This window comes from Amblyomma maculatum, chromosome 8 (genome assembly GCF_055883805.1).
Source record: "Amblyomma maculatum isolate TAMU_Amacu chromosome 8, ASM5588380v1, whole genome shotgun sequence".
In the NCBI taxonomy this organism is placed as follows: Eukaryota; Metazoa; Arthropoda; class Arachnida; order Ixodida; family Ixodidae; genus Amblyomma; species Amblyomma maculatum.
The window spans coordinates 93,469,406-93,495,965 of NC_139351.1; the positions used below are offsets into that span (position 1 = coordinate 93,469,406).

A 26,560-nucleotide genomic window follows, 5' to 3' on the forward strand; every position below is an offset into this window, starting at 1 on the left:
GAATGTCGATGCAAGTTTCACGCCCGGATCGCGAAACGCTTTTCATAATTTCCCTTGTCTACAGAGAGGATGATAAAAGGATTCCGCGAGTGATACTGCGCCTTTCCGTTTCTGCAAACGAATTATAGAAACCGGTGGACTGATGCGTTCAATGAAATGCTGGTTATGTTCGAAAAGGCCCGAAAGTCGCTCTTCCCTCAAATCACGTTCGGAGCGAACTTTCGCCTTCATGGTTCATACGCGTAGTGGGTTCAAGTGATAAGCTTTTCGACGCGTTTTCTCCAAAAGTTATTCGGTGCCGCGCAAGTACAGCTAGAAGCAAAATGAAAGGGAACACGGGAGCGCGTGGCCTCTGTGCTTTCAATTGCGCTGTCAACGTCAGGGGATAAGAATAAGTGGTAAATTAGATGCATCCAAAGTAGGCTTGGTCGGCTGCTCTTTCCGAGCATGCCCTTGGTGCCACCCATTTTCGTGTTAATGGCAGTGCTTTGCAAAATGCAAAGGCCACGCGCTCCCGTGTTCCTTTTCATATTGATTCTAGCTGTACTGCAGAGTACGCGCGGGTTTTCCGCTGCGTTCCTGCAAATGCACGACGTGCCGTGGATGCGTGGTCAAGTGGAACGAAGACAGTGTTGACGCGCGCAGATCATCTGCGATCCGGTCCGCTCGTACGACACCACAGTAATAACTGGTTCGGCCAGGGAGTGGACATTTAATGTGCATTCTGCGTCCAAGCTATACAAAAAGGGCCTCAGAGATAGGCATTTCCACTGATCGAAGACGCACGAAACTGTACCGCTGCGCACGAAATCGGTACTGCGCGTCGCAGACGAGAAGTGGTGAGACATAGCTTAACAGGACGCAAAATATTTGCTTGCTGTCACACACAAAACAAAAAAAAATGAAGTTTACTTAACGCTTAAGAGTTCCAGTGTAGTGCGAGAAGTTCTATATTTACCCTGAGTAAGTTGCCAATCTCAAATAAAAACAAGTGAATGTACACAAGTCGCCAATAAGTGGGTTAGCACTAAATTACTTGTTGAAAGTTTTTTGTTCATTTCTCAAACAGTACACCTGCACTTTGAAAATAAAGCAGATCTTTTTGCAAATACCAGTGGTTTCAACAGCCAAACGATAGCTCTGAAACCACAAGTATAAGTCTAATATCACTCACAGCATACAAGAACTGCAGTATGCTGATTTGTGTACTATTCCAACTCCCACGGCAGGAAAAAGTAAGAGTTAGAGAAAATCTAGAGGACAATGTTGCAAGCACTGCAGCTTTGCATGCCTCTCGTGATGCCAAGGATGTCAATTGCCTGCTGAAACCGGAATCAAAATTAAAAACTGAATGCATTGACTCATGTTTACCCATAACTTGCACATCATTCCAAAAAATAATGCAAGGTTTGACATATTGCAGCCACAGACCCCCCCAATTACCTACTGAAACCAGAACCACAATTACTCATTCATGTCTACCATATCTTGTGAATCGCTCCAAAAGGAATGCGAGATATGGTGTTTGACTCACTGCTCACAAGGAGAGAGATGACTCCAAAGGACAAGCTTTTATTATATAATTATTGCATTGACCAAACATCTTTTTCTTTAAACTGAGATTTCATAATGCACAATAACAAATTCAACACCGCTCGCCTTCTTTCACTGCACTCGTTGCAATATTAGTGCAGCATTCACACTTCGACAACACTCCTACACATCAGTTCCCAACACGAAAACCAGATGAGACAAATTTTACACGAAAACAAGGTGCGTGACGATGAAAAATGTGTTTGGTTCTTGAGTGAAAATGGTGGGTCTATCGGTCTGAAGCACTAAAAAATTATTGCAACTGAAAAGCAGTTTTCTTGTCTGTATAAACACTTTACAGGGTCAGGCTAGTTTCTGCCTACGTTCGGATAATACTAAAATAAACTTCTACACTCGCGTCATCAAAAAATAGTGAAAATAGTTACGCTATATATTATCCTTCACTGCTTAATCTGTATTTGCGGCTACATATTGCCAGTTTCTGCTCTGGTGGGAGATAGTGTGCTACACTGTGTTCGATCCCTAGCAAAGCAAGAATTGGAGAAATATGGGAGAGGCCTTCGCCCTGCAGTGGGTATAGTCAGGCTGCTGCTAATGATGATGATGACAGCATCGACTTTTTCTTTCAGTTCTTCAACTGAGCTAGGCAATTTTGAAAAAGTGCAATGTCAAAACAAGTGCTTCAATGTTGGCTACTCAGCGGTGCAATGGCATAAAACCTGGTTTGATGGTGCTAGGCCAAGCAGAAAAGAAATGCAATGCTATACTTTAAAGTTACATGAAAACACATGACGTCTCCATAAATGTATCAGAGTTCGTCTAGTGATGCTGTATCGCCAAGACGACACACATCTAGGCCCCATCAGAGCAAACACTGGAAACATGGGTACAGGGAAACAAAACACACCACCACCTGCATTTGGGGAGGGGGTTTTCCACTTTGAAATGTTTGCTTGAGTACAGTTCCTTCAAAAGCTATTGTAGGCTTAAAATAACGCTCTTATTTCTGTCTCTATAGGCTTCACTTCATTCTTTGATGCTTGGCGGAAGGTATTTGCATATGGTCTCTGGAATATATTACATCTTTGTACAATAATGGTTTTACACATACAAACAACACACATCGCCAAGGGTTTCGGAAGGACCAGCAAAGTCACAGCAATGTGCAACGCTGGCTTAGTTGCTCGCCGCTCTTTGATGAACTAGGTTAAAATTGGGAACATGGGTTCACTCTGGAGGACAGCGGAGGAGTGGGCTGAATCATCTGTAAAGTGTGTTCCACAGCCGACACCAGAGGGTTGCACAGCGAAACAGTGCGTGCATGCGAAGAAACTAACAGCACACCACTCAGAAGTGAACTGAACCGCAATGGTCGCACACCTGCGGCTACTGCTGCCCACAAAAATCCTCTAGAACACAAAGCAGCAAGGACTTTTCGTCAAAAGACCTTTAGCCAGCCACAAAATTGGATCCACCAGAGCCATTGCACGTGTTCTTAAGTGTCTCTGAAATTTTGTGCACGAAGGAAGAACCAGCTCTCGATATGCAATGCTACAAACTTTGCGCCAAGAACCATCATGGTATTCAATACGCAGCCACTAATGTTCCCTAACTATCAACAAAGCTGTACTGGTAATAAACAGCCGGCATGGGGTTTGGTACAGCTGAGAGCAAGCAGTAATCAGAAGCCTCTGAACGGGGCCACTTTAGGAGAGTTTCCTGTGACCAAAGCTCACCAGTGAAACAATGCTTTTGTTTGAAATAGCCCAGAAGGGCAATACACACGATATCAGCGGCCGTACATAAATACCACGCATAAACATGTACCATTGTTGGGCAAGATCGCCATAAGAAGAAATTTGAATACCAACAGGTCAGTCTACAGGCTGCCGTTAGCACAGCACACAGTCACTCAGTTGGGCAAGTACAAGATGAAACACAGCACACATGGAGAATGCAAAAAAAAAAAAAACTGAACACAAAGAATTCAAGTTGGCGCGGTCTAACAATGAGCAAAGCTGTGTTTGTACATTGCGGGACAACCGTGACTGTTCTTTTGACCGATCTTATAATGCCACAATTTCCTTGAAGCAATCAAATACTCATGCATGTGCTCCCAATGAAAACAGCGAGCGCAATAAAACCTTTCCGACACAAATTCTCGCAAAGATGAACCAAAACATGTTCCTAAGCACCGCACAATTTCAACTGTGTGAAAACAAATTTTTCTGCCTTAACTACAGAAGGCTCTTTTGCCATCAGAAACCATGCAAGGTAACAGGCCATTCATTACAGTAAGACCCCGGTGCTTTCAAACATCACAGTATTTCACAGAGTACCCAGAGAAAATGTTACTTTTGCCAAATATTTTCACATCCACTCCACAGACATACTACTCATAGTCTTCTTCTTGGTGGCAAACATCACCTCTGATCTCACATGCAATGAGTCCAACATAAAGGCATCTCTAGGTTCCTGCACTTTCTTTCAGCAGTCACTCAATGTGAAACATACAGCATGAATGTACATACAGTGAAACCAGTTATAATTTATCTCGGCCCCTAGATATGTCTGAACTGCTCAGAAAAGTCAGCTAAGTAAACACAACAGTGGCTGGCAATATGGAATAAGTTAGGACTAAGTAAAATGTCAAGCTGACCAGTGGAAAACTATGGCATGCATCAGCTGCCATGCTGAAAAGCTTGCGTTTACATCCAAGCAACCATCCACCTATATCAGCATGAAAACAAAAAAAGAAATAAAGGCCTAGGCTTAGAAAAGCACATTTCGTTTAGAAGCTGGTACTCATGACTGAACGCATCAGCACAGCTACACTGAAATGCGTTGGCAGTGGCGTAGACTATGCAAACTACAAGGCCGATCATCATCAATAGCATAAATTATCATCATCACTATAAACTTGACCCTGCTTGAATGGGAAGAAGTTTGCTGAAATACGAGTCAGAAAACTAGCTAGTCACCGTAAACAAGATGGCCAACGTGTCTCATAACCAGTGATCAACGTGATACTGATGCACTATTCCTTTGACAGAGCAATTCTATAACCTCTCCGCTCAGCCCTAACATCTCATTGCTTGAATAGGCACAAAACCACAGTACAACAATAAAACAGAAAGATGCAACATGCATATAAGGACCAAGTACCTGTCAAAACCATAAAAAAAAAGTAAAGACAATAGCAGCCTCAGCAAACAATAGTCTCCAGGACCACGATCAAGGTTTGGTTACTCTATTTACAAGAATAAACTAATTGCTTAACCAACTTTCACAACACGTGAAGATTACATCTCATCAGTTGCAAAATGCCAAGAAAGCATATTTTTTCTCATAGTTACCTTTCTTTCACCAAAATGCGGGAATTGCAGGAAAATGAAAAGAAAATTTTGAAAATGCAAGATGAAATGGTGCCACAAAAACATCTCTTTGAACACATGCATAATGTATGCCACATGAGGTCTCCCAAAGACTAGACAGCAAAAGACAGCTGATGAATAGTCTCTCAGAAACAAAATATTTCATGTAACGTACACACTGCAAAGAGCTTTTCAGGAACTACCGTTAACAGTCTAAAAAATATATAACTGCAGCTAATTGAGGACATGGTGCCAAGCTGCATTAAGGAAACATGAAACGCTACTTCCTAAACCAAAAAAGCATGCCTGAATAATCTGTATTCTATCATTCCTCCTTGGAACACAACAGTTTTTAAAGTAGCGTCATTAACACTGATGATAATGGCAAACAAAAACAATGCTCCTCCTCTCCTCTCTGTACTCAGTGCACGCTGGCACAAAAGAGAAGATAAAGAAAACAGGTTACGACGAAGATCCGCCACGGCCCCTCCTCCCTGTGTCAGTTAGGAAAGTCCAATGAGATGTCACCAAAGCTTTACACAGAGCTAGTCGGTCTTCAGTCATCTTCAACGTTTAGAGAACATCTATCCTGCTGCGATCAAGATATCAGGTCACACGAGGGCTATGAAAGTCCTTTTCAATGGCTCTGATTAAAATGAAGGTGGCTGTGTGAGCGCTCTCTCAGACGCATTTCTTCTGCTATTACTTTTGGAACAGAAGGGGAGGGTGAGCTGATGCCCGTCATACGTTCATTAAAGTGTTTTTCTTTATTGGTTTTCTCTATTCTTTTCTAGCTTTTTTTAAAACCTAATCCTCATTGATAATGGTGAAGGTGAAAAGGAAGTGTAGTTGCTAGTTTGCCCTTGCATTCTGTTAGCATACCTCTATGTTAAAATGACCAATAAGAGGACGCACCCAGAATGCCCAGCTGACGTCAACAGGAAGGGGGCGGATATGAACATGCGGTGAGCTGGTGACCGAATCAATCACGAGCGCTTGCCAAGAGTACTGGCTAAAAATTATTTGTAAATGATGCGGTCTGCACAGAGCTCTTAAATTTGACTCTAATACTCACAAAGGCCATTTTTACAGATCTGTTGCATTGCAATATTACCGTGGTTATTGATTTAGGACCCCTTTCATATGCAATGTACCTAATTGCCTTTCATTTGTTCAAATTAAATATAAGTGCACACAGATAACTTAAGGCCTCCCTTAAAAAGACACTGATGAGTCTATCTAATTATTTTCATAAGTAAAAAATGATTCCCTGGCATTTGCAGGCAAGGTAACGCAAGTCAGGTAGCAAAAAAAAAAAAAAAAACTATGTGGCAACTAAACATAAATTTAAATTTAATTTCCTGTGACACAATTCAAATTCCTATAGCCGTAGTGTGAAGTGAACGTTGCTGTAGTACTGTCTTTGAGAACCTATGCAAAACCTTCTGGGTAGGCGTACAAAGTTTTCAAGCGAAATCTGCCACTGACAATATTTTGTTCTGTATTTCATTCCTCTTTTCTAGCCCATACAACCTCTGCTTTTGGCGAAAGTGGTCTCTTTTTTGATCAAGGTACAGAACTTTACTGATAAAGACCAACTTCAATATAATGTGACATATATGCCTTGCATTGCTGGAAGTTGAAGATGACAACGATCAGCAACAGTGACACAGAAGAAGACAAAGTGGTAGCAACGATTGATGCTAGAATAAGGTCGACGCTGCTGTGTTTCTGTGTTCTGTGTCACTGTTGCTGATGAAACCGTACTATCCCTGTAGTAGTTCGTCCTAGTGTGCACCGGGACTGTGCTTTTCGTGGTGGGGGGGGTAATGTGACATATATGCCTTGCATCGCTGGAAGTTGAAGATGACAACGATCAGCAACAGTGACACAGAAGAAGACAAAGTGCTAGCAACGATTGATGCTAGAATAAGGTCGACGCTGCTGTGTTTCTGTGTTCTGTGTGCGGTGCCAGCCTGGACTAACCTTCGTGGACTAACCTTGCCACGTATCAATATCATCAGTGTTTCTTGGACGAATACCAGTAACCCGTCACATGCCTGAACACTCAAGGAGCAGGACAGATGAAAATTTATAATGAAAAAATACTGTTTCCTAGTCAGTGAATTCACGCTAGTAATAGAGCATTTCATGCATTTTACATCTTTTTATCCATAAAACATTAAATGGCCGAGCAGTCTTGCCCAAACAGCAACTTGTTTGAGGTTGGTGGGAAGTTAAAATGCCCAACATTAAAACAAAATTAAAACTACTAAACTGTAGAGCTGTAGAGAATATCAATAACTGCACTCCCAAAGCAAGTTCCTTCAATGTTTAAAACCTGCAAGATAACTTAAGACAGGTAATAACGAAATGCAACACCATGAACAGCTTCTTTGTGTTCTAAAGATAATGTAATTCGCAGAACAAAAAAAAAATTGCTAAACAACCATTCTACCCCTAATGTCTCACTAATGAAGCAGCATTTTGTACAACTGTTTGTTTATGAAAACAAAGCCCCTACTCAACAGATATGCAAATAGTAAAGATATGCTGCAAAGAATCCTAGTTGCCACTTTCAATGGGGACACTGCCTATCTCATAAATTAGGGCAAAATGTCAATATGCCTGTGGTCAATTCCGTTCAAAATAGCATAGCGTACCCCAACAGCAAAAAGTTCGAACTCATGCAAGGAAAAAAAAAATGACCATGACAAGTTCTAACATCGCTCTGTACTATAAATATCTTAAAAAAGTTGTTGATTTACTACAAGCATGGTTAAACCTTTCCGTAGATTTATGCCCAGCCTGTTAGATATAGGGCAAATTTTCACAAGTTTAGCAGAACATGCGACTGTTCTTGTAGGAGGGAAGGCTGCGAGGATTCCTGCAACAGCTCATTCTGTACTCCACCAAAACGCTTCAAGAAGTAACCATCACATTGAAAATAGAGTACCATAAAATGAGTAATCTCAGCCAGAATTAACCAATGGACCCACAATTAATATGAAAACCAAAACAAGCAAAACAAAAGCAAGCAATAAAACTACTATACCCCAAATCCAGCACACAGATGCTGATAATGTAAGAGCACAATTTATACGCATCGTAACAACACTGCAGGCAGCAGATTGGATACCTACACTGCCACCTATGAATACCTACAAAAGCCCCCTCAGAGAAAGCTACAACAGAGATACCTAAAAATGCAATATACTATAAATATAAAAGACAACAATGCCCTCCTTATAGCTTCTGTTTCTGTGGTGCGGACAAGAACACAAAAGACAATACCATTCCTCAAATGACGCTCGGGCCGAGTTCGGGATTGTTACAACATTCAATGCCTAACCAGCAGCTTGTCAAGAGTCGACGACTTAAGTACAGGCATACCAGCACATCGAGTTTCCAAACAACACCTGTGCCCACCTCCATACATGATTACCTAAGGTGAAGGAGACCAGCACAATTGTCAGAGGAATATCTTTGGGCACAAGCAGCATCTATCCTGAAAGGACCTTCTGACACAACAGAAAACAGCAATCGATTACCAGTGAATTTCAAACTGAGGACGTTCCCTTACTAGGCTCAACGCAGAACTGAAGACTGCTATCACCTCTTGAGTAAGTTTCCATCATAAAAAAACTTCACCATACAGGGAGTGTCACACAGCATTCCAGTAACAATACTCACTCCTTCAGATAAATCATGATGTGAAGGTTACACTAACCCAATCTGTAAAGTCTATATGTCAAAGGAGTAATGAATGCCTACACAAAGAACATAAGCGAAGCAACATTCGACAGACACTCTGTCAGAATAACATATCTTTCTCCTTAACTATGAGCCTGCCCTAGATGTCAAAGCAACTTAACCAGCAACCTGCAAAGTTTGCTTGAAGAATAACAACAAGCTCAGCTAAACTATAATATATACCATTTCGTTAACCACATCTTCCTACATGCATGCGACATAACATAAGCAAGCTACTAGCATCCCACATAAAAACAGATTAAAACCAATTCTGTAGAGCTACTGCAACATGTTCGATGCTTCCATGCCCGCATCCATGCATGCAATTTAGTACTACACCGATTGCAACACTAGGAGTCTTGCCACTGTGCTTCAAGCTACAATGTAGTATTATAGCTACAGCTATACTTGCAAATGGGAAATACTCCAGCCACAAATGAGGATTGAAAAAAAGACAGCTTTCAGTTTTGACATACATTCATTGTTCTGCGCAGGAAAGATGCAGCTAGAAACAGCTAGCTCAAGGCCTAGTGTAGAAAGCTCTCAGCAAACCTGCTTGGCTCAGCTTCCAAAAACTGCTTCTTGTGCTGTAGTATATTTACAGTGAGACTCCCGCTATGACGAAACTACTGTGGCTGCAGTAACAGTGGCTGGTAGTGCTGTAAGGTGCCCCGCGTTATTTATAGTCGCGTTTACGAGCAGCAGAGCACAAGAACAATGTTTGGCCACCTCAGTGTGCTGGTGAGACAGAGAAATTATTGGCACGGCAGTTTAAACGGATGATTTGTTTGCGTATCTCCTCGCGTTGCCACACTGGGTAGGAAAATAACGACAGCGTCGTGTGAACGTATTTCCACAGTTCGTTTCCGGGGCTTTTGAGAGAGCCAAACATCAAAGCTGTGCAGCCTGCACTGGTCCACTCTGAGCAGCAAAGGAGTCAGCCAATAAGAATAACTGAAAAGTGTAAACCAATGCGCACTATGCTTTCAACATATTTTTTTCTTTCCAACATATCGTGCGCCATTCTGCTAGCTATTGCGATTGAGCAGCAGCAAATGCAGTGCGAAGCCCCACTGTAGCAAAAGAAGAAAAAGAAAAAAAGAGACCTTTCGTCAAGGTGTACACACACTGGGTGCGTCACAGCAAAGCTACGCAGTCGAAACCAGATGGGCAAGCGGATGGTGAGGGGATGCGGGAAACAATACAAAAACTTCAGTCTTGTCGAATGCACCCATATGCAAAAGCATTTGGAAGGAAATAGGATACACGAGCGAGGACACGTTCCAGAAGCAAGGCTTGTTGCATCCACAACACACGAGTCGTCACACGAAGTTGCCTACAGATGGCACCACTGTCCAGAGAGCTCCCCCCTTAAGGCAGGAACGACCGAGGAGGATGAGGTGAGATCCGTACAAATTAACCATGTAGTGCGGGGCCAAAATAAACCACAGACTGGACGAACACACTAAGGTCGTCACCGCTACACACCTTTGGAGTGATGGGAGCGGCAGTGGGCGGGGGGGTGAGTTCACACAGGATATTGCGACAATGCCATGAACACCAACAGAATCATACCCTTTCGTTTTCCGTGGGAGGGAGAGTCACACATCAAAGATGACGGACAGCGTTGAGGAGAATGTGCTGCCGTGTCCGAGTGTGACGGGAATGTCCAGGGCAACCACTTCGACACAGACGGGGGTACGATGGTGGCGGGCGGCGACACGGGAGGAAGGGGTCAGGCGGGGTCGCCGAGTCATGATCAAGCGATGATGGCGGCGTTCCTCGAGGGTCACCAGTAGCAGGTCGTCCAGGCATCATAAGTCGGGGAATCGGTTGCGATCTTCAGAGTAGTTTGAAGGGATCTCAAACAGTGTGTCGTCAATGTTGTCACGGAACTCAAAGTCTTGAAACGTGATTCGAGCTGTTACAGTGGGCAGAATGGGTATGTCTGTGAAGGTAAAAAGGGTGGAGGGGAGCATAAAAAATGCGTCAGCAACGTCATCAACTCATGTCTGCATAAGCAACAACTAAGCATAATTAAGTGGTTAAGGAAGAATGCAATGTCACTGTGGAATGCCTTCATTCTAATTGAACTTGGCATGAAGGCCTCAGTCATTCTGGAGTGAACTAGCCCTTGCAAACAAAACAAGCCTTCTTTCATGTCCAACAAAGAGACCTCAAGAGCAATTGCAAAATGCTACCAAAGCGACTGTATTAAGCGGGAAAAGCATGTGAGCGAAAAAGTGAGCGAAGCGACAAGGCGACGCGGCGAAGGCGATCATGGTTCGCTCCGTCGACTACTGGGGAAGACGCATGCACGCGACAGCGTGAACCGAGCGAAACGACGACAACGCTCTGTGTAGGTTGTGTGGCTGGCATTTGGCTGGCATAGTGGCTTAGTACACCGCAAAACTATTACCAAATCCAACAACAGTCATAACGATTGCAAGAATTAAAGTTATTTTGCGACAACGTGGCAAGTAAAATGTATTTACAGCAAACCGTATCGAATGTGTGTGAACTTGCACTGTAATCGGCACGAATAGTCACGTGACCCCTTGTTTCTGTTGTCGTTTCGGTTGCGATTAGACGTTCTTTGAATACTTGGCTATCCACCACTGCTTGTACAAAGCGAAATGTTTACGCGGTAATGCACAATCACAATGCAACACAGCAAAATAAAGAAAGCATGAGAAATGTGCGACAGTGACGTACGGTTACTTCCGGGCGAACGAGCGAAATGTTCTATTTCGGCAGATCCGAGCGACACATGCATTTCTGTTCACGCGAAGGCTTCGCGCGATGCGTGCCGCCGTCGCGTTCGCGTGAGTTTTCGCGTGATTGCGATTCAGCCTTTATTGCATCCACTACATTCTCACCTGTAAAGCTTGTCACCAATTCAAACCAAAAAAAGCTTAGAACTTGCATACAAAGCAGTAAGCAAGCACATTCAAGATGTATGTAGTACTAACTGATGATGTGACAACTATTCCTCACATGCACTGCAATATTTCACTGTGCCCCTCAACAACATTGAGGAGAACAAGCATACGTGGCAAACGAAGCAACTCCGTAGTCAAAGGTCACCATCAGACATGCATGCCAGCGCTTATATAAGTGCTGGTGCTAGTCGTTGAATTCTCTGTGACTTCATAACAACGGATGAACCCCTTATAACCAACGACAATGAACTCAATCCAACTGCTGCCGTCTGTAGAAATCTGTCCAACTAGTACATACACTGCGATGGAACAATTCCATGTGAGCAGAAAGAATCCTATGCTCGTATGAATCCTATGTTCTTCTTTTGCACAGCGTACACAGCATGGCAATTAAATATGAAACAAAGCTTACTGCCCGAGAAAACTCGAAAGGACCGGACAAAGGGAATAGTGAGAGAGAAAAGACATGGGTGGAAAGTGAAGCTCGTAAGGCTAAGTGCGAGTTGTGTAAGTGAACCGGTCGTCTACTCTAGCTACTTCGGGTTAGTGACCTACTACAGTAATACACAGATTTCTAGAGTGGAGGGGTCCTGGACCAGTTTCGTCTTCTTACCAGAGGTTCCTTAAGGGGGTTGAAATATCAACTTTTTCTCATTACACTACTGCTTCAGTATTATGCGTAAAACGTCAGTAAACATGTACCCCCAATTGCACTTTCTCTGCCCCACTGTTTCAGTCTCGATTTCAGGGTGCTAAACAAAGGCCCTGATGCCACAGCTAGTATGAGATAATGTGATAATAGTATGAGATCCCGTGAAAAATATGGAGGCTGCAATACAGTTGCCGCTCTCAGTTTTAGTTCCTGTGAACCGAACCCTTATGCTAAGTTGCTTCAGAAGCCGGAATGACAGTCACTAGACAAGGACTGATTATAATGCAACGACCCTGAAAAAAATCTGCCAAATTTTCAAAAAATAAAAACAAAAAAGTCTGACCCCCTAGTTACAATCTGCCATAGCCTGGCACCATGACATCCATTGTGACTTTACACGAATGCCTGCAGCTGAGAGATGGCTAAAAAAAGTCCTACATCCTGGATATTTTTCATCCCCGAAATGTAGCTCTCCGTAGCAGTGTCTACAACAATCACAGTCTTCTTATTAGGAAAGAAAAGAAGACACTGATACAAAAGAAAAGGAAAAAAACAAAGAGAGCACGGTACCTATCTTAACAGGAAAGCCCGGGGGTAGCTTCATCTGTACAAACTCCCGAAGCTTGTTGAAGTGCTTGAAGGGCGCTATCACTTCAAGCACGTTCAGCAGACTGTCCGGAAGCATTCGAAAGTAAACCCAAAAGAAGGAGAAAGAAAAAACAAACGACGAACAAAGAACCATGTTAAACCCAAGCACAAAAATTAAATCAAGCCTCGTTTCGCACAGCTCAAAGCTAATGAATATCAGAGAAAAGAGAAAGGCAAACATTGCACGCATGCAATGAAGTTGTGCAGCTATACAAATGGGTACTTACGAATTCACTGTAAGTGGGAAATGTTGACTCTGAAAGAGATGAAGAGACCATACATCAATGTTTGTACTTTCACGACCAGGTCCTCCTGCATTCTATTAGATCACAATACAGACCATGGCCAGAGTGGCCTTGAAAACTTTGGTGGTCGTCTTGCAGACTGGCGTCCGGCCCAGAATAGGAGGGTTTCCTGGTGTGGCCGCAATGTATTCCTCAAACGATACCGCTCTTGACGCAGGCGGAGGTAATGACTTTCTCCGCTGTGGCTGCACAAAGAGAACACAAAAGATCGCATTAAGCTGTCCACAGATACTTGCAACATTGAATCCTACCAGCATCTCGATAAAGGGTACCCCTAAAAGCAGCAAAAGCCTAAAAAAGAATTCATTATACGACTGAGATCATGTGCTAAAAATGCGAACAGTGTGCGAAATATTTTTATCAAGTATGGATTAACGTGATTGCATGATTGATTTACATGACTGACTCATAATCAGTACCACACACGGCACCATCCATAAAGGCAAAACAAACAAAGTAACAGGGATGCTACACCACTGTCGCAACATTTTTCACTCTACGGCTCTCTTAAGTGTTACAGTATACTCATGTTACAGCACATCTGATCACAACAGACATGGAAATCTACCAAATTTGGTCAACCTTCCCATTTCTTCCCCTGACTTCCCTCCACTTCATTGGTCTGCATCGAGAGTATGCTACATCCTAATCATGGAGTAATCACTCTCGCTGAAAGCAGAGCTTTTAAAAGCTAGAAAATGGCAAAAAAGAATGAAACGGAGCTTTTGCCACAACCAGCCAATTTCAAGAATAAAATATGCGTGCCAGCACCTCACTTTACGGACACACATCCTAGACACCCATCATCTAAACACAACCTTTAATAAAATAAAAAAGAAAATGAAAAAGAAGTGCCATTTATCTAAAAGGCTTATTTTCAAACTAGACATCGTGCTCTGCACCAATATTTTAAATGGTGATTGTGTCGCCAAAGCACCTCAGAATTCAACCTGACAAGCAAGAAACGGGGGAAAATTGTAAATAATTTGCATAACAGTAATTTCTGCCAAAAAAAAAAAATATGCGACAAGAACTTTTTTTTTCACGAATATAAAGAGCAAATTTCCTTTTAGAAAGTCTGAAATTGCAACCTGAAAGGCAACATACCCTTAGAGATAAATGAGGCTATACATATCCAGAAACTAACACCAAGTCAAATTTTACTGTAATGACAAGATTGTTCATACACACTTCCTTTCAAAATGCACTTACAAGAGAAGCTGCCCCTAATTGTTTTTTTTTTTTTAACCTGTGCGCACTTTAAAGTCTATGTCATATCAAAAAGGAGCCAAATCCTGCTGTTGTACTGATCAAAATGAGCCAAACCCCCATAAGAAAGCCATTCTTGTCAGCTAAAGACTTACAGCTTGCATTATTTCAAGCAAGATTTTACCTATTCCTTCTCGAGCTCTATTTTACGATCGACTGCACAGAATAGTGGAAGATCTGAGCCCAGAAGAAGACAATAATAATGAAGGGTTCATTAGGCCTGCCAGAAAGCAAGAATGCGCCTCTGCCACACTGATCTTTAAAGCATTTAGTTATACATTTTTAATGACAAGATGGCAGACATAGGTGGGAAGCGACTGGGCAAGCAGTGGTCCTATGTTTCACGTGCTGTCCACATCTATCGTTTTGATAAGGACACAGTTAAAACATAGATATAACGAAATTGTAAACAGTCCACGATTTTTCGTTACATCCAAGTTTTCGTTATATGCAATCTTGACGGAAGGACTCAGCAGGACAATGCATAACGAAAACCAGAATAACAATTCACTGTAAGGGAAACAGTCTTGGAAAGTATTCACAGTAAACCAAATTATTAGAAGCTATAGAAGTGGTGAAACGCTTTGTGCGCTGAAGGTGCAGTGTGACTGCGAAATCAGTCTCCATCTTTGCCGTAACTCGCAAGACGCATCTACGAGGGAGCAGAGAAAGGGGGTTGGAGGAGGAATCAGTCTGGGGGAGAGCGCGCGCGTTTGCGCCGCCACCAAGCACGAGAAGGCGCCTGCGTCTTTGCGCATGTTCCCGATCGCCCATCACCATTGCCCCATGAAACAGACAGACGCGCGGGAGTTTGCGAGCAATCATGTGAAGGCGATGGATGCATGCTGCTTGCCTCCAGCCTTTTTCTTTGTTCTCTTTGTTATTTGTTCTATTGCGGCATTTGAGCATGAAGTGTTACAATGCCGTATTGTAGTGCCATGTTCCAAAAGCAAAAGCAGCGAGAATGCTGCATTTGCTGCGCATATGCGTCATTGGCATTGAATCACGGTGCGTTGTATCAACTACAGTTGCTCGTTGCTATCATAGATGTTCCCCTCATGTCAGTTTCGTGTTTTAACATCATGAAACTCGCAGAGTTCTATCAAACTTCAACTAGTTTAGCACTAGCTATGAGATAATCGACACCTATAGTTTGTTATATCAAGGTCAGCCGCCAAGACATGGTAACATGGAGTTTTCAAATGCATGACGCACTACATGGGGCGGTTTTGGGGAATTTAATACCTTCCCAATATCGAGAAATTCGCTACATGGATGTTTGTTACATAGACGTTTAACTGTAAATAAGTCAGTGAGCCCCTTAGAGACAGAATAAATTCGAGGTTCCACAGAAAAAGGCTGACACATCTGCGCTTTTAAAACAAGTGTGCTATCAACATTTTCTTGATTGTGTTCGTGAAGGCCCCAATGCTCCTGATTGGCCACATTTCATGTGCTAATCGCTTTTCAGCTTACTTCACACAATTATCACCTTAGAGCATTGTTTTCATAACGAGGGCTTGAATTATTACTGCAATACAATGTTTTTCGTATGAAACTGTACCAGGTTTACAGTTTCAGATTGAGAGGAGCAAAAATCCAAAATTTATCGCTTTATACTATTCTAATTTGCACAACTTTTCAGTACATCATGACTCAGAGACGCTGTCTAACTAATCATACATAACTAATCATACAAAGGCTTAAATAGTACTACGTTCTGTGCAGATAGTAAACTTCCACATTTTTCTCAGTTCCTGCTTAGACAGGCCTGGTTCATTTTGAAATAAATCTTCAATTAATCAATGATTTGCATGGCGTAAATATGTAAATTATGAGACTATAGCACACAGGTAATAGTGGGATTAAAACTGCTGTCCTACATGCTCAAAAGCAGAGCGCTAACAGACTGCACCACACAAAGATGTTTCGGGTGTTACCAGCTGCAAAACAATGCTCGGTATGCAATAGCCTTCTGTACAGTTACCATTTTTAGAGTTTTGCCAACTTATAGTATATATTTCCCACAAGAAGTTAGCATCGCATTATATGATTAGAAAATCTCAAACTAATGATAATGAAAGCAACAATGCAATCACAAGGCCAGCTATTGGAGCCAGCACAGACCAAGGACAATAGAGCTGGTACTTTTCACATGAAGATAGCCTAGCTTATTTTAGGCTATCTTCTTTTGTTTTCTTTTGTTTGTTTTTTTGCTGATTTCTTTTGCAACAAACACCATCAAGGTCAGTTGTACCATGATTATAAAGTAGTTCAAGAGATACAAAATGTTTACATCACTTTTCAAGAAAAAACATGCATGCAAATATTAAGAACTGGAAGAAAACAAGGACATTCATTAGATTCAACACCATACCTCAGCATTCTCCAAGACAATGGCATTGCCCCGTGTGAAGCTCTCAATTATTGCTCTGTTTTTATGGAGGTCCTCTTCAGTTAGATGTTCTCTCCTAAAGGTGAGAAAAAAAAAAACAATGTCCAGAGGTCACATATACACAGACACAGTAGTAACCCTTGTGCACAGTGCAAGATGCTGCTAGCAACCAAACCTAAAACCAAGCAACAAAACTGATTGACTGAATGATTGATCGATTGTCTGATGTGGCTACCATTACTGAGTATGCCGAGCAAAGTAACAAACGCACCACAGGGCACCCTAGCCATGCTCAAACTTTTTTGTTGTCATTTTTTTTCTTAACCCTGTATTTCTAAGCACCCGAAGTTTTGGCGGCCTTAGCAAGTATGGGCAGATTAATGATCAGACTTAAAGCAAAAACTAGAAATACTGCTACCGTGCCCCTGCAGGTGGGGAATCAATTTCTTAGCACGTTATTTCACAGTTTCAATTCTTTTGCACGACCAGTAATCTGGCTAAATTTAGTGGCAACATGTAGATGCTAGCAAACAATGGGCTAATTAATACTTTATATTACTTACTGCCTCTTAAAGCAATAAGTAATAATGTAAGAGTAAATAAATTTATAAGAAGCAAGAGAAAGAAATGATAAGGTACACAGCTTCAGGTGTTTAAATAGTAGGAAGTGCGTGTCAATGTCCTCAAATTACATCCTATACTCCTTAGACACCACACAGCCAAACTTAGACAAGCTGCACTGCAGATATGATACGGGGCTATGGCACTAAACATCAAGACACACACTCACAGAGCAGCGAAAAGATGAACACACATTACCAAATCCAAGTTAACGAAGTTTAAACTAGCCCAGAGCACAGGTTTGTAACAGCCCTTCACAACAGTTTGTAGCTGGGCTGGTAGGTAATAGGAGAACCCAACGAAAATAACGTCAGACAGAAGTACACAGAGGAGAACCTTGTTGATATGTTCCCGGTTGCTACAACGCCCCAAGTTCATCGTTCAAAATCGCAGGCAGTAAAAATGTCCCATGAAGCTACACTGTTTTCTTCCAACTACGTTAACAGATAACATGATTTACTAGCTACTACGTTCAAAATTTAAACAGTGGTCCTATAAACACATTTAGCAATCAGCTGCAACTGTGATAGCATACAAGCTGGCCAAACCTCAAGGCAGGCAACACTCCATTTCTATTCTTTCTCGTGCTCAAATGGTTGTATATTCAATATGCTGGCAACATGGCTTCATTTTGCACTGTAAATTGATAGCCTAGGTTTCCCAGTTTTGTAAAGCTCCTTTGTATTTTTCCCATCCTGCTGTAATCCTGGTACTGAAGGGTTACAGTATTAATATATAATACGAGCTAGGCGCAACGGTGCCTACCCAACAGGGTGGTTTTTCTGCAGCGCCTAACTGCAAGCGGGCGAAACATCAAAGAAAAATGACATGCCAACGTATGAGATGGCTGTTACTGTAGACATAACATGAAAATGAGAAAAACAACAGAGCAGCATGAATGTGGCGATAGCCAGCCATTGCGACGGCTTCTCCATAATGCAATATTGTGTAAGAGCAAAGTATCCGGAAACAACAAGGAAGAGATCCTGGCGCTGCGCTGCAGTCAGTGCACTGTGCGTGCACGCAAATGCAGAATTCTGCACGCACTATAAAATAAAGCTGTTCATACTTTACGCCGTGAAATGCTAATCAACGCTTTTATCAAGTCGAAGCGCATTTACCTTCTTCGAAGTCAGGCGATTTGCATCGTATGTTTTCCTGGATAACAATATCTTTTTTCCCGCTTTCTTCATAAACATATCAAAAAGGTTTTGCTTATTGTCTTTGCTAATGCTTCATTTCCATACGCTGTTTTCTGCACCGTGCTCAGACCTCTGCTGTTCAAAGCCCCAACCCCACAGACAAGAAGAATGCACAAACCTTTTCCGAGTTTCGAATGTCAAACCACTAATGCTGTAGAAATCCGCCATGAACTTGCCGACCATCTCCTGATAAAAGAAAAGGACATCCCCAATAGGCTATTATATTACCTGTAAGATTCATGTAACGTAACAAATGCTCGCCCAGCGCGTTCATCACAACAAAGGCCAAGCAACTAAGCATCGTGGTGACAGTCACAATGCCTCGAGGAGAATCACACCTTTTGAACAAGAGCAGACAGCAATAGTAAAGGAACCCTGGCTCGGGCCCTATTTTTGGAAACATATTCTAGAAAGTTTAAAACCATCCCTATCAGTGGTGCCTAAGAGAAGAAAGTAAAAGAGCACTTTTCTAAAGGAGTAGCTGTCAGATTACAACACACTGGGAAGAACAGGTGGCGGGAATCAAAGAATAAGACGTACATAACAAGAAAGAAATGTGAACGCATCATTAAAATGATAGCCAGAGCCCCCCCCCCCCAAAAAAAAAAGGGGGGGGGCGACTTCAAATCAAGGATATGTAATTGCTTAATGACCAGGTCCGTGCATTCAAGCCCCAGTGAACTGCAGGCTGATTGAGCAATCCAACTCCGTCACTACTGGTCAAGCAAACAAATTTCGACAGGAAGTATAAATTAGAGCAGGTTAGACAAGTTTGCAGTCTCATGCTTTAAAAAAGTGCAAGTACTCAAAAAAAACAAATATACACAACCGCAGGGTTAATGCTGACTCTAAGTTAGAACCCTTCAAAAAAACGAATTTTAACACAAATTATCCAGCTCTTGACCAATAATAAAGTTCCTATTGGTTAGCGTCAAAAAGGTTGACAAATGTCAGAGTGGTATGCGATGCATTGCAAGTAACTGATTACATGCAAATAAGTTAAACTTTTTACACCTTGTGTAGAGCTTTCATTACTACTTACAAGAGTTAATAATATTCTCAGCAATGTGATGAATTTCTCAGTAGCAAGTCAGTAGTATACCCCTATATAGTCAAAACACAAGTCGTAATTACTGATACAACCCCGAGAATGTGAACTTGGTGGTAAAAAGCTACTTCTAGTGCAGAATATCCCTTTGAAGTAAAGGTGCAATGGTCGGCCTGCAACATAGCTGTGCACCAAGCCAGTCCTAACACGCAAGCCTCAGCTATAGTGCTCTAGAATATTGGGCAGTGTGACGACCGGCGCCGGAGAGCGGGCCGCTTTTGCGATGACAAGAACCGACTCCCGCGAGAGGGCGCGACGTGCAACAGGGGTGCCACGTTCGCCGCTCGGCGCGTAGCGGCCGCGGGATAGCGGGGGTACAGAGGAGGGGTGCGGTTCTGTTTGAAGCGATTTTCAGACGCTACGCAATTAGTGTGATATATAATAAAGAGGCGACTTATTCCAGGTGCTTAAACTGATCCCTGCCGTTCTTTTACGTCTATCTGGAGACATTGTGCACGCTTGGGTAGTCCTTCGGAGCAGCGCGCTATGTTTGAATCGCTATCTGAAACTCTCAACATTTCTTCCTGCGGACAGTTACAAATCGTTCAGATGAGCAATTTGTACTTAATGTTTGCAACGGAGCGTGGTGTTTTGCATTCGTTTTTCCCTTAAGGAAATAAAGGCTACTGCCCAGGAGCGCTATTAACACGCGGAGAAAAACAGTGTACATGCGAATTAAAGCTTGTGCTTCGTAAGGCCTCCTTAGGAACACTTATTTTTTACAAACCTTATTTACGAACACCTGCTTACATTTTGCAGCTTGCGCTTATTAATACATAACAACGTTTATCTTAAATCGTCAGTAATCTGTAATATATCTCTTTAATCGGTGTTCTTTATGTGACCTAATCACCGCTTATATAAATTACAAATACAGTGTGCGAGCAAAACACATTTATTCACTACCGTACTAATTTAAAGCACTGTGGTATTTACCGGCAAAAAAATAAAAATAAAAAATAAACAAGGTATACGCGACTCAAGCATTTATTCTTTGTTCGTGATTACCATATACGTATATCACGGACATTTGTTTGCGTGCCATTAACCAAAGGGTGAACCAGCTGTTTAGATGAAAAAAAAAAGTCGAGTACAGCTACGGCATTAGTTCAAATAAAATGTAAAAAATTAAACCTGTCACATACATAATACGTTCATAGTGGGCACTTGAGTGCGGACGCTTTACTGGCATCAAATGGTACAGAGCAAACAAACAAAAATAAAAGCACTGATAATTACGCGTCGAATTGACAGGTATGATGCAGTTCTTGGCGCGCACCGAGAGAAAGCGGAAAAATGCGAAAAAGATGACGAACACCTAATACGCAAGCAATTAAAATAGTGCCGAAATCAAATGCGGACATAATACGTGTTTATTCTTTGAGTGTGTGGTATGAAATATGAGTAATCGACTGGATATACTTGCAACTACAGCCTACCGGACTATATATAATCGGGCTACTTGCCGCGGGTGCTCTTTGCAGTACTAACCAGACTATAATTGTTAACAAGGTTGATATTACACGTGAAATACTTCCAAGGGAATTTAATTATTTTCCCTTTGGGAACTCTTGTCGTGATTCGCTTACTTCGCAAAAGCGAAGCCGCAAAAACACTATAAATTTCATTGCTTCAAGTGGGAGCTTTTCTGGTGCTCCAAGTAGGTAAACTTTTTGAACCTTCACATTTTACAGGAAGTTTGCAAAATCTGAAGTGCAAAGCAGTCGAAAAGGACCGTGCATCGAGCCAAATTTTTGAGTAAATTTCGACCTAGCTTCGAACCTATAGCGCTATTTTTGTTCGTGGTTAGAAACCGTGCCGGCCTCACAACCTCTCTTCGCAGAAGGATGATCTAGCGGAAGCGAATAAGCGTATACCCTATAGCCTCTGCGTCCTCTATTTTCCGTCGTTATTTCTTTTTCAAAGCTATTCATTTTTTTTATTTTGTATGTACATAAAACAGGACTAGAGCAATCTTCTGGAGGCAAAATGACTTGCATATTACCGGTGGCTTGCGTACCTTAGAATGGAAACATTTTCTTGAACAATTAGGTCATCTCCACCTCCATGCGGGGTAGTCCACATTTAATTCATTCCAACTGAATGCCGACTTCTCTTGAGGCTTCAGTGACGTACTGTAGTCGGCATAGTTGGCGTGGGAAACAACGGAATATACCATTTTGGACTGTTTTGATAATGGGACTGTGACCAGTTTTAATCGGCGCTCGAACGCACGTGTTGTATGTTTCACTTCTTCATACATCCTGCCTCCAAACAGCCCTCTTTTCAAAACTACTACATTTCTGGACGTGAATTAGGTCCTTTAGGAATGCTAAAGCAAGCTGTACGGCGAGTGAAGCTTGCTGTGCGAGTCGTACGCCGGCCTTCTCCAAGCTGTTTTCTTCGGAGCCAACTCCTGTCATGTTACATCCCCGAGGTGTTGCCGACGGCCAAAATGGAAAATAAATTAGGTGATTGCTAACAGTACTGAGCACCGTTAACCGGCATATTTGTAAAATCTTGTCGCGAACAGCTCGAGACGACGCACAAGCAAACAAAAACGTACAGTCCGCGCGGTATCCGCCCCGCAGCACAGCGCGCATACGCGGGCTCTCGGACGGCTGACACACCAGTTGCTGGTGGCGCCCTCTGCGCTGCGGCGCCTCCGTCATCGCAAAAGCGGCCCCTCGCTCTCATGCATTTCGCGGCGCGGTCGACACACTGCCCAATCTTCTAGAGCACTATACCTCAGCTGCCTGCATTTCGATTGCCTGCGCTCCATGGCTTACATTTTCTCGGTGACACAAATAGAGATTGGTATGCTTGGTCAGAACTTCATCCTTTCAAAGTGCGAGCAATAACGAAGTGCAGAGCTTCGTGCATTATGAGTTTGGTATGCAAGGTCTCCATAAATTAAAACTGCGCCCTTCCTTCCAGCAAGTCAAGAGAGAGGTGTTTTCACAACAAAGCATGGAAAAAAATAATGCCGAAACAAAACTGGCAGCTTGAGAATCTCAAAACGAAACCGATCAAGGAAGACAATATATAACACTTGGGACATAAACCAGCAGCGATATAAGCATCAGCCCAAGAGGCCCGCCTGTAGTATTTCCTTTCAGTGGTCTAACGATGTGGTGGTAATGCTTTAAAACAGAGATGTGGAATGTGACCTAGCTGAAGTGAGTGAGGACACTAACATCATTTTAGTTGTCTTCACAAGAGGTCAAAACTAAATGCCCTACGAAATAAATGCACTTAATGCCACGCACAATGAACAACGCAAATCAATAATCAGCAAACAAATGTAGGGAAAAGAACGAAAAATGAAGAGCTTGATAAAAGACACACGTAACGGAACACATGTGAGGGGTACTTACACCATGGAAAGCATAGGGGATTTTGGTGTTGGTCAATGCAAAATAATAAGCAATCATGGAGATAATCAGTTAGAAAGTAGAAGGGAAGATATATGCTTTCAGTGTGATTCGAACTCCTGACCTCTAAATTCTGTGTCAAATGCTCTCAAGGTCGAGGACAGAGGATTCGAAATTTGGAGGTCGTGGGTTCTGATCCCACCAGTGGCATGCGGTTGCACTGTCTTCTCCTTTCTAACTAGTTATCTCCATGGCTACATTATTATTTCACACTGCTTAACACACACACATGCACGCGCGTGCACGCACGCACAAGCAAAAAAATTCCTGTGCCTTCCTTGAACTCAGTGGCTGTGGGCCCCCTTTGTATTTAAATCACTAACTTTATTCGCATCCTTTCAAGTACAAAAATTTATTAGCACTTGCTGAAAATGGCTCTCATAAGAAAAACTGCCATACACACTTCTTTCGGGACTGAACCATGACAGAAACTTGCTCTTTTCTAGGACCCCACCCCCCTCCTCTCCAATGCAGAAAAAAGAAATCCAAACAAGGTAAAACTCCGTCTTGCAGTCTTATCAGGCACTAACAATGCAAAAATAAAATATAAGTAAAATTGTGACACAATAAGTTACACTGCACAAAAGGTGTATTGACAATGACAATGGTAAATTTGCTTTACTGAAGACTAAAACCTCTCTCCTCTTATCACTGTCTGAGAAATTCGAGCAGTCCAGTCGATACAACACCTTCTGGTTTGCAAATAAATTTCGACAAAAAAGCCACGGTGTAAGCAAGGCTGCGCGAGTTCAACGAGACACACACAATGCCCAACTCACTGTTTTGTCTTCGCGCATGAGCCAGCCCGACTGCGCCCTGTGGAATGCGACCGTCTTCGTGGAGATCTGGCCGGCCACAATGTCACTACTCATCAGTATGTCCACCTCGTCCTCAATTTCACTTTCCGTGTCCTGCACACAGAGGCCAAATTGCAGCCACGTCAACATGAGCATGAGGCTGCCCACGTCCCTGTAAGCTAAGCCATCCATAACACACAAAACGGTCCTGTCAAGGAAAAGATTGCCCCGAAGTTGTCCGTCGGTTATAAGGGATGCTATAGTGAGTCACACGGGATTCATTTTGACAATATGGGATTCTTTAATGTGTATTGGTTTACCAGAGCCCACGGCTGTTCCCCTGTATCGCATTAAAGGCCCCATTTTCTAGAGAAGCCGGCGCCGGTGTTGTGAATGAAAAATCATGGGTGTGACTCTTAGCAAGTGGTAGATGGCAGATTGTGTGACGTTACAAGACCACCTGGCATGCACAGAGTTGCCAGGAGCTGCCAACTCAAGGCAGGTGCTACGCGATGAAATAGAACCCAGGACCGTTGGATATCAAGTAAGAAACGCTACCTCTAAGGCCACGCAGAAATGTTTGTGTGACTTCGTTAAAGTGAGGCTTTGATACCTATGTCAGGTGGTCTTTCACATAATGCGGCAGCCAAAGATTTGCATGCTATTGAGTATATGTGAGAAAATAAAGGCACTAAGGAATTAGAATCGAAGTCGAATTAGTAAGCTTTGCTACTAATAAATTATTGTAAGAAGACTTGCACAACGCACAGCTTACTCTTTTCAGCTGTGGGAGAAAATTAACAGACAAAACAATCATTAGACACAGAGCAGAAATTGGGACTGGCTTTCACAAATTGATTACTGCATTCTATTGTCAAAAAGGTAAGCTATGTTGCTGACAAGTTTGTAAGACGATCTGCATAATGCACAGCTTACTCTTTTCTGCTGTGGGAGGAAATCAAGAAAAAAAACCACCATAAGCCATCACAGTGACTTTCAAGGCAAGCTAGCTTATATCAATCAATTATTGTGCTTTGAATTATGAACACACCAAGAACTGAGCTAGAAGAAGAGGCAAAAAAAAAAAAATGAAATGTGTCCACAAGGCATTACAGTAAGCAACAAGTGATGGCCAAATAATTACTTTTTTGCCTACAGACTTCCGAGCAAAGGCTCAAACCCCCCTCCCTCCCTCCCTCACTTTTGGCCACATATCACAAAGCCCCAATGCTCTTAACATCATCCCTGCAGGCAAGAATTAAAATGTGGTGGCAGAAAAAAATAAATAGAAAGATTTCTTCAACATGATTTCTTGGCACAAACACATCTTTAGCTCCAAAACAAATGACACCACGAACACAAGATGACAAAAAATCGAACTTGGCCATGAACAAATGTTGAGAGACGGTGTTGCCAGTGCCCTCTGAAGGCGCAACAGCAAGGTGCGACAAACACATGGCCAAAGCAAGCTGTACAAATACAATGGCACAATGCGGTTACACATGCAGGCTACTCAAGCTGTTAGGTCCTCTCCCGGCCAAGAAAGACAAGTTAGTGAGCAACGCCACAAATAAATTTGTAGATAGAATAGAGCTTACTTCATCTTGCTCTTTCTCCTGTGGAAGGAAAACAGTGCAACAGTAATCAAGAGGAGTGAAATCGTGGCATTTCTTTTTCTAATGAAGACATCGTTATCGCATATCGTGAAACTGCATTCCAACTACACTACAAGAAGGCAAATCCTTGGCAAGAAACTGCTGGCATCTCAAAAACCCATCGCCTCAGAAACTTATGTGGAGAGGTTCTGCAGCAGCATGCGAAGCTTTCCGTGCAATCGTTTCATTGCTGTACCTTATAAATTCCCAAGTTGTCTTCTGTTGCACAGAAAACAAAAAAAAAGCTATTATGACTTATTGCTGAATGCTCCAGAGCAAGAATTTTTTCTCTCTTACAATCCCTTACAAGGACTTCAAAGAAAAAAGCAACAACAAGATATACAAGTTCTGAAACTTTCGGCATTCGGCCAAGAGTACCTTCAGGGTTGTAAAAATCTAAAAAAAAAAATAAAAAAAATAAAATGCTGATTTTATTGAGAAATACTACTATGAACCTGAAAAGGAAAATTAGTCTAAGGCTTGATATGACTCTGGGAAACAGCTCACTTAGTAAGAGACAGAGAAATGATGTTAAAAATCTGAAAACAATCTGCCCACCTGTATATCAGGCAATATACATGGGGCAGCTTAAGCTGTCCAGCCCCAATGGTTAGCACCTGAAGCAGCAAGCAATATCGCAGCATACCTCCTACCTCTGGCAGCTAACACAGATATTGGTTTGAGACAAAAGTTCTAGGCAGGCAAATCGGTACAAAATGAGTAAAACCAATAGTGGTCACATCATGCAGGACAACACAGGGCAAATAAATTAGGCTAACAAAGCCTGTTTGTGATTGCAGTAAGTTAAACTCCCCACGAAGGCCAGTGGTAGGTACCAGTATAGCAGTTGG

At 42.4% G+C, this 26,560-nt stretch overlaps 1 protein-coding gene across 3 annotated transcripts in view; it reads right to left on the minus strand.

The window, feature by feature from the left end:
• Positions 1-1,556: 1,556 nt before the first annotated feature.
• LOC146181834 (ankyrin repeat domain-containing protein 13C) overlaps positions 1,557-26,560 on the minus strand; it is a 32,215-nt gene continuing 7,211 nt past the window's right edge. For 2 of the 3 annotated variants that reach the window (XM_084576836.1, XM_084576838.1), the window contains exons 7-14: positions 25,653-25,670; positions 24,037-24,168; positions 18,834-18,901; positions 16,875-16,968; positions 13,264-13,413; positions 13,151-13,179; positions 12,846-12,946; positions 1,557-10,629 (exon numbers count right to left, since the gene is read on the minus strand). In XM_084576836.1, coding sequence (XP_084432962.1) covers positions 10,496-10,629; positions 12,846-12,946; positions 13,151-13,179; positions 13,264-13,413; positions 16,875-16,968; positions 18,834-18,901; positions 24,037-24,168; positions 25,653-25,670 — 726 coding nt within the window. In that variant the 3' untranslated portion in view covers positions 1,557-10,495. The remainder of the gene's footprint in view (positions 10,630-12,845; positions 12,947-13,150; positions 13,180-13,263; positions 13,414-16,874; positions 16,969-18,833; positions 18,902-24,036; positions 24,169-25,652; positions 25,671-26,560) is intronic. The other variant, XM_084576837.1, reaches the window with a different exon arrangement.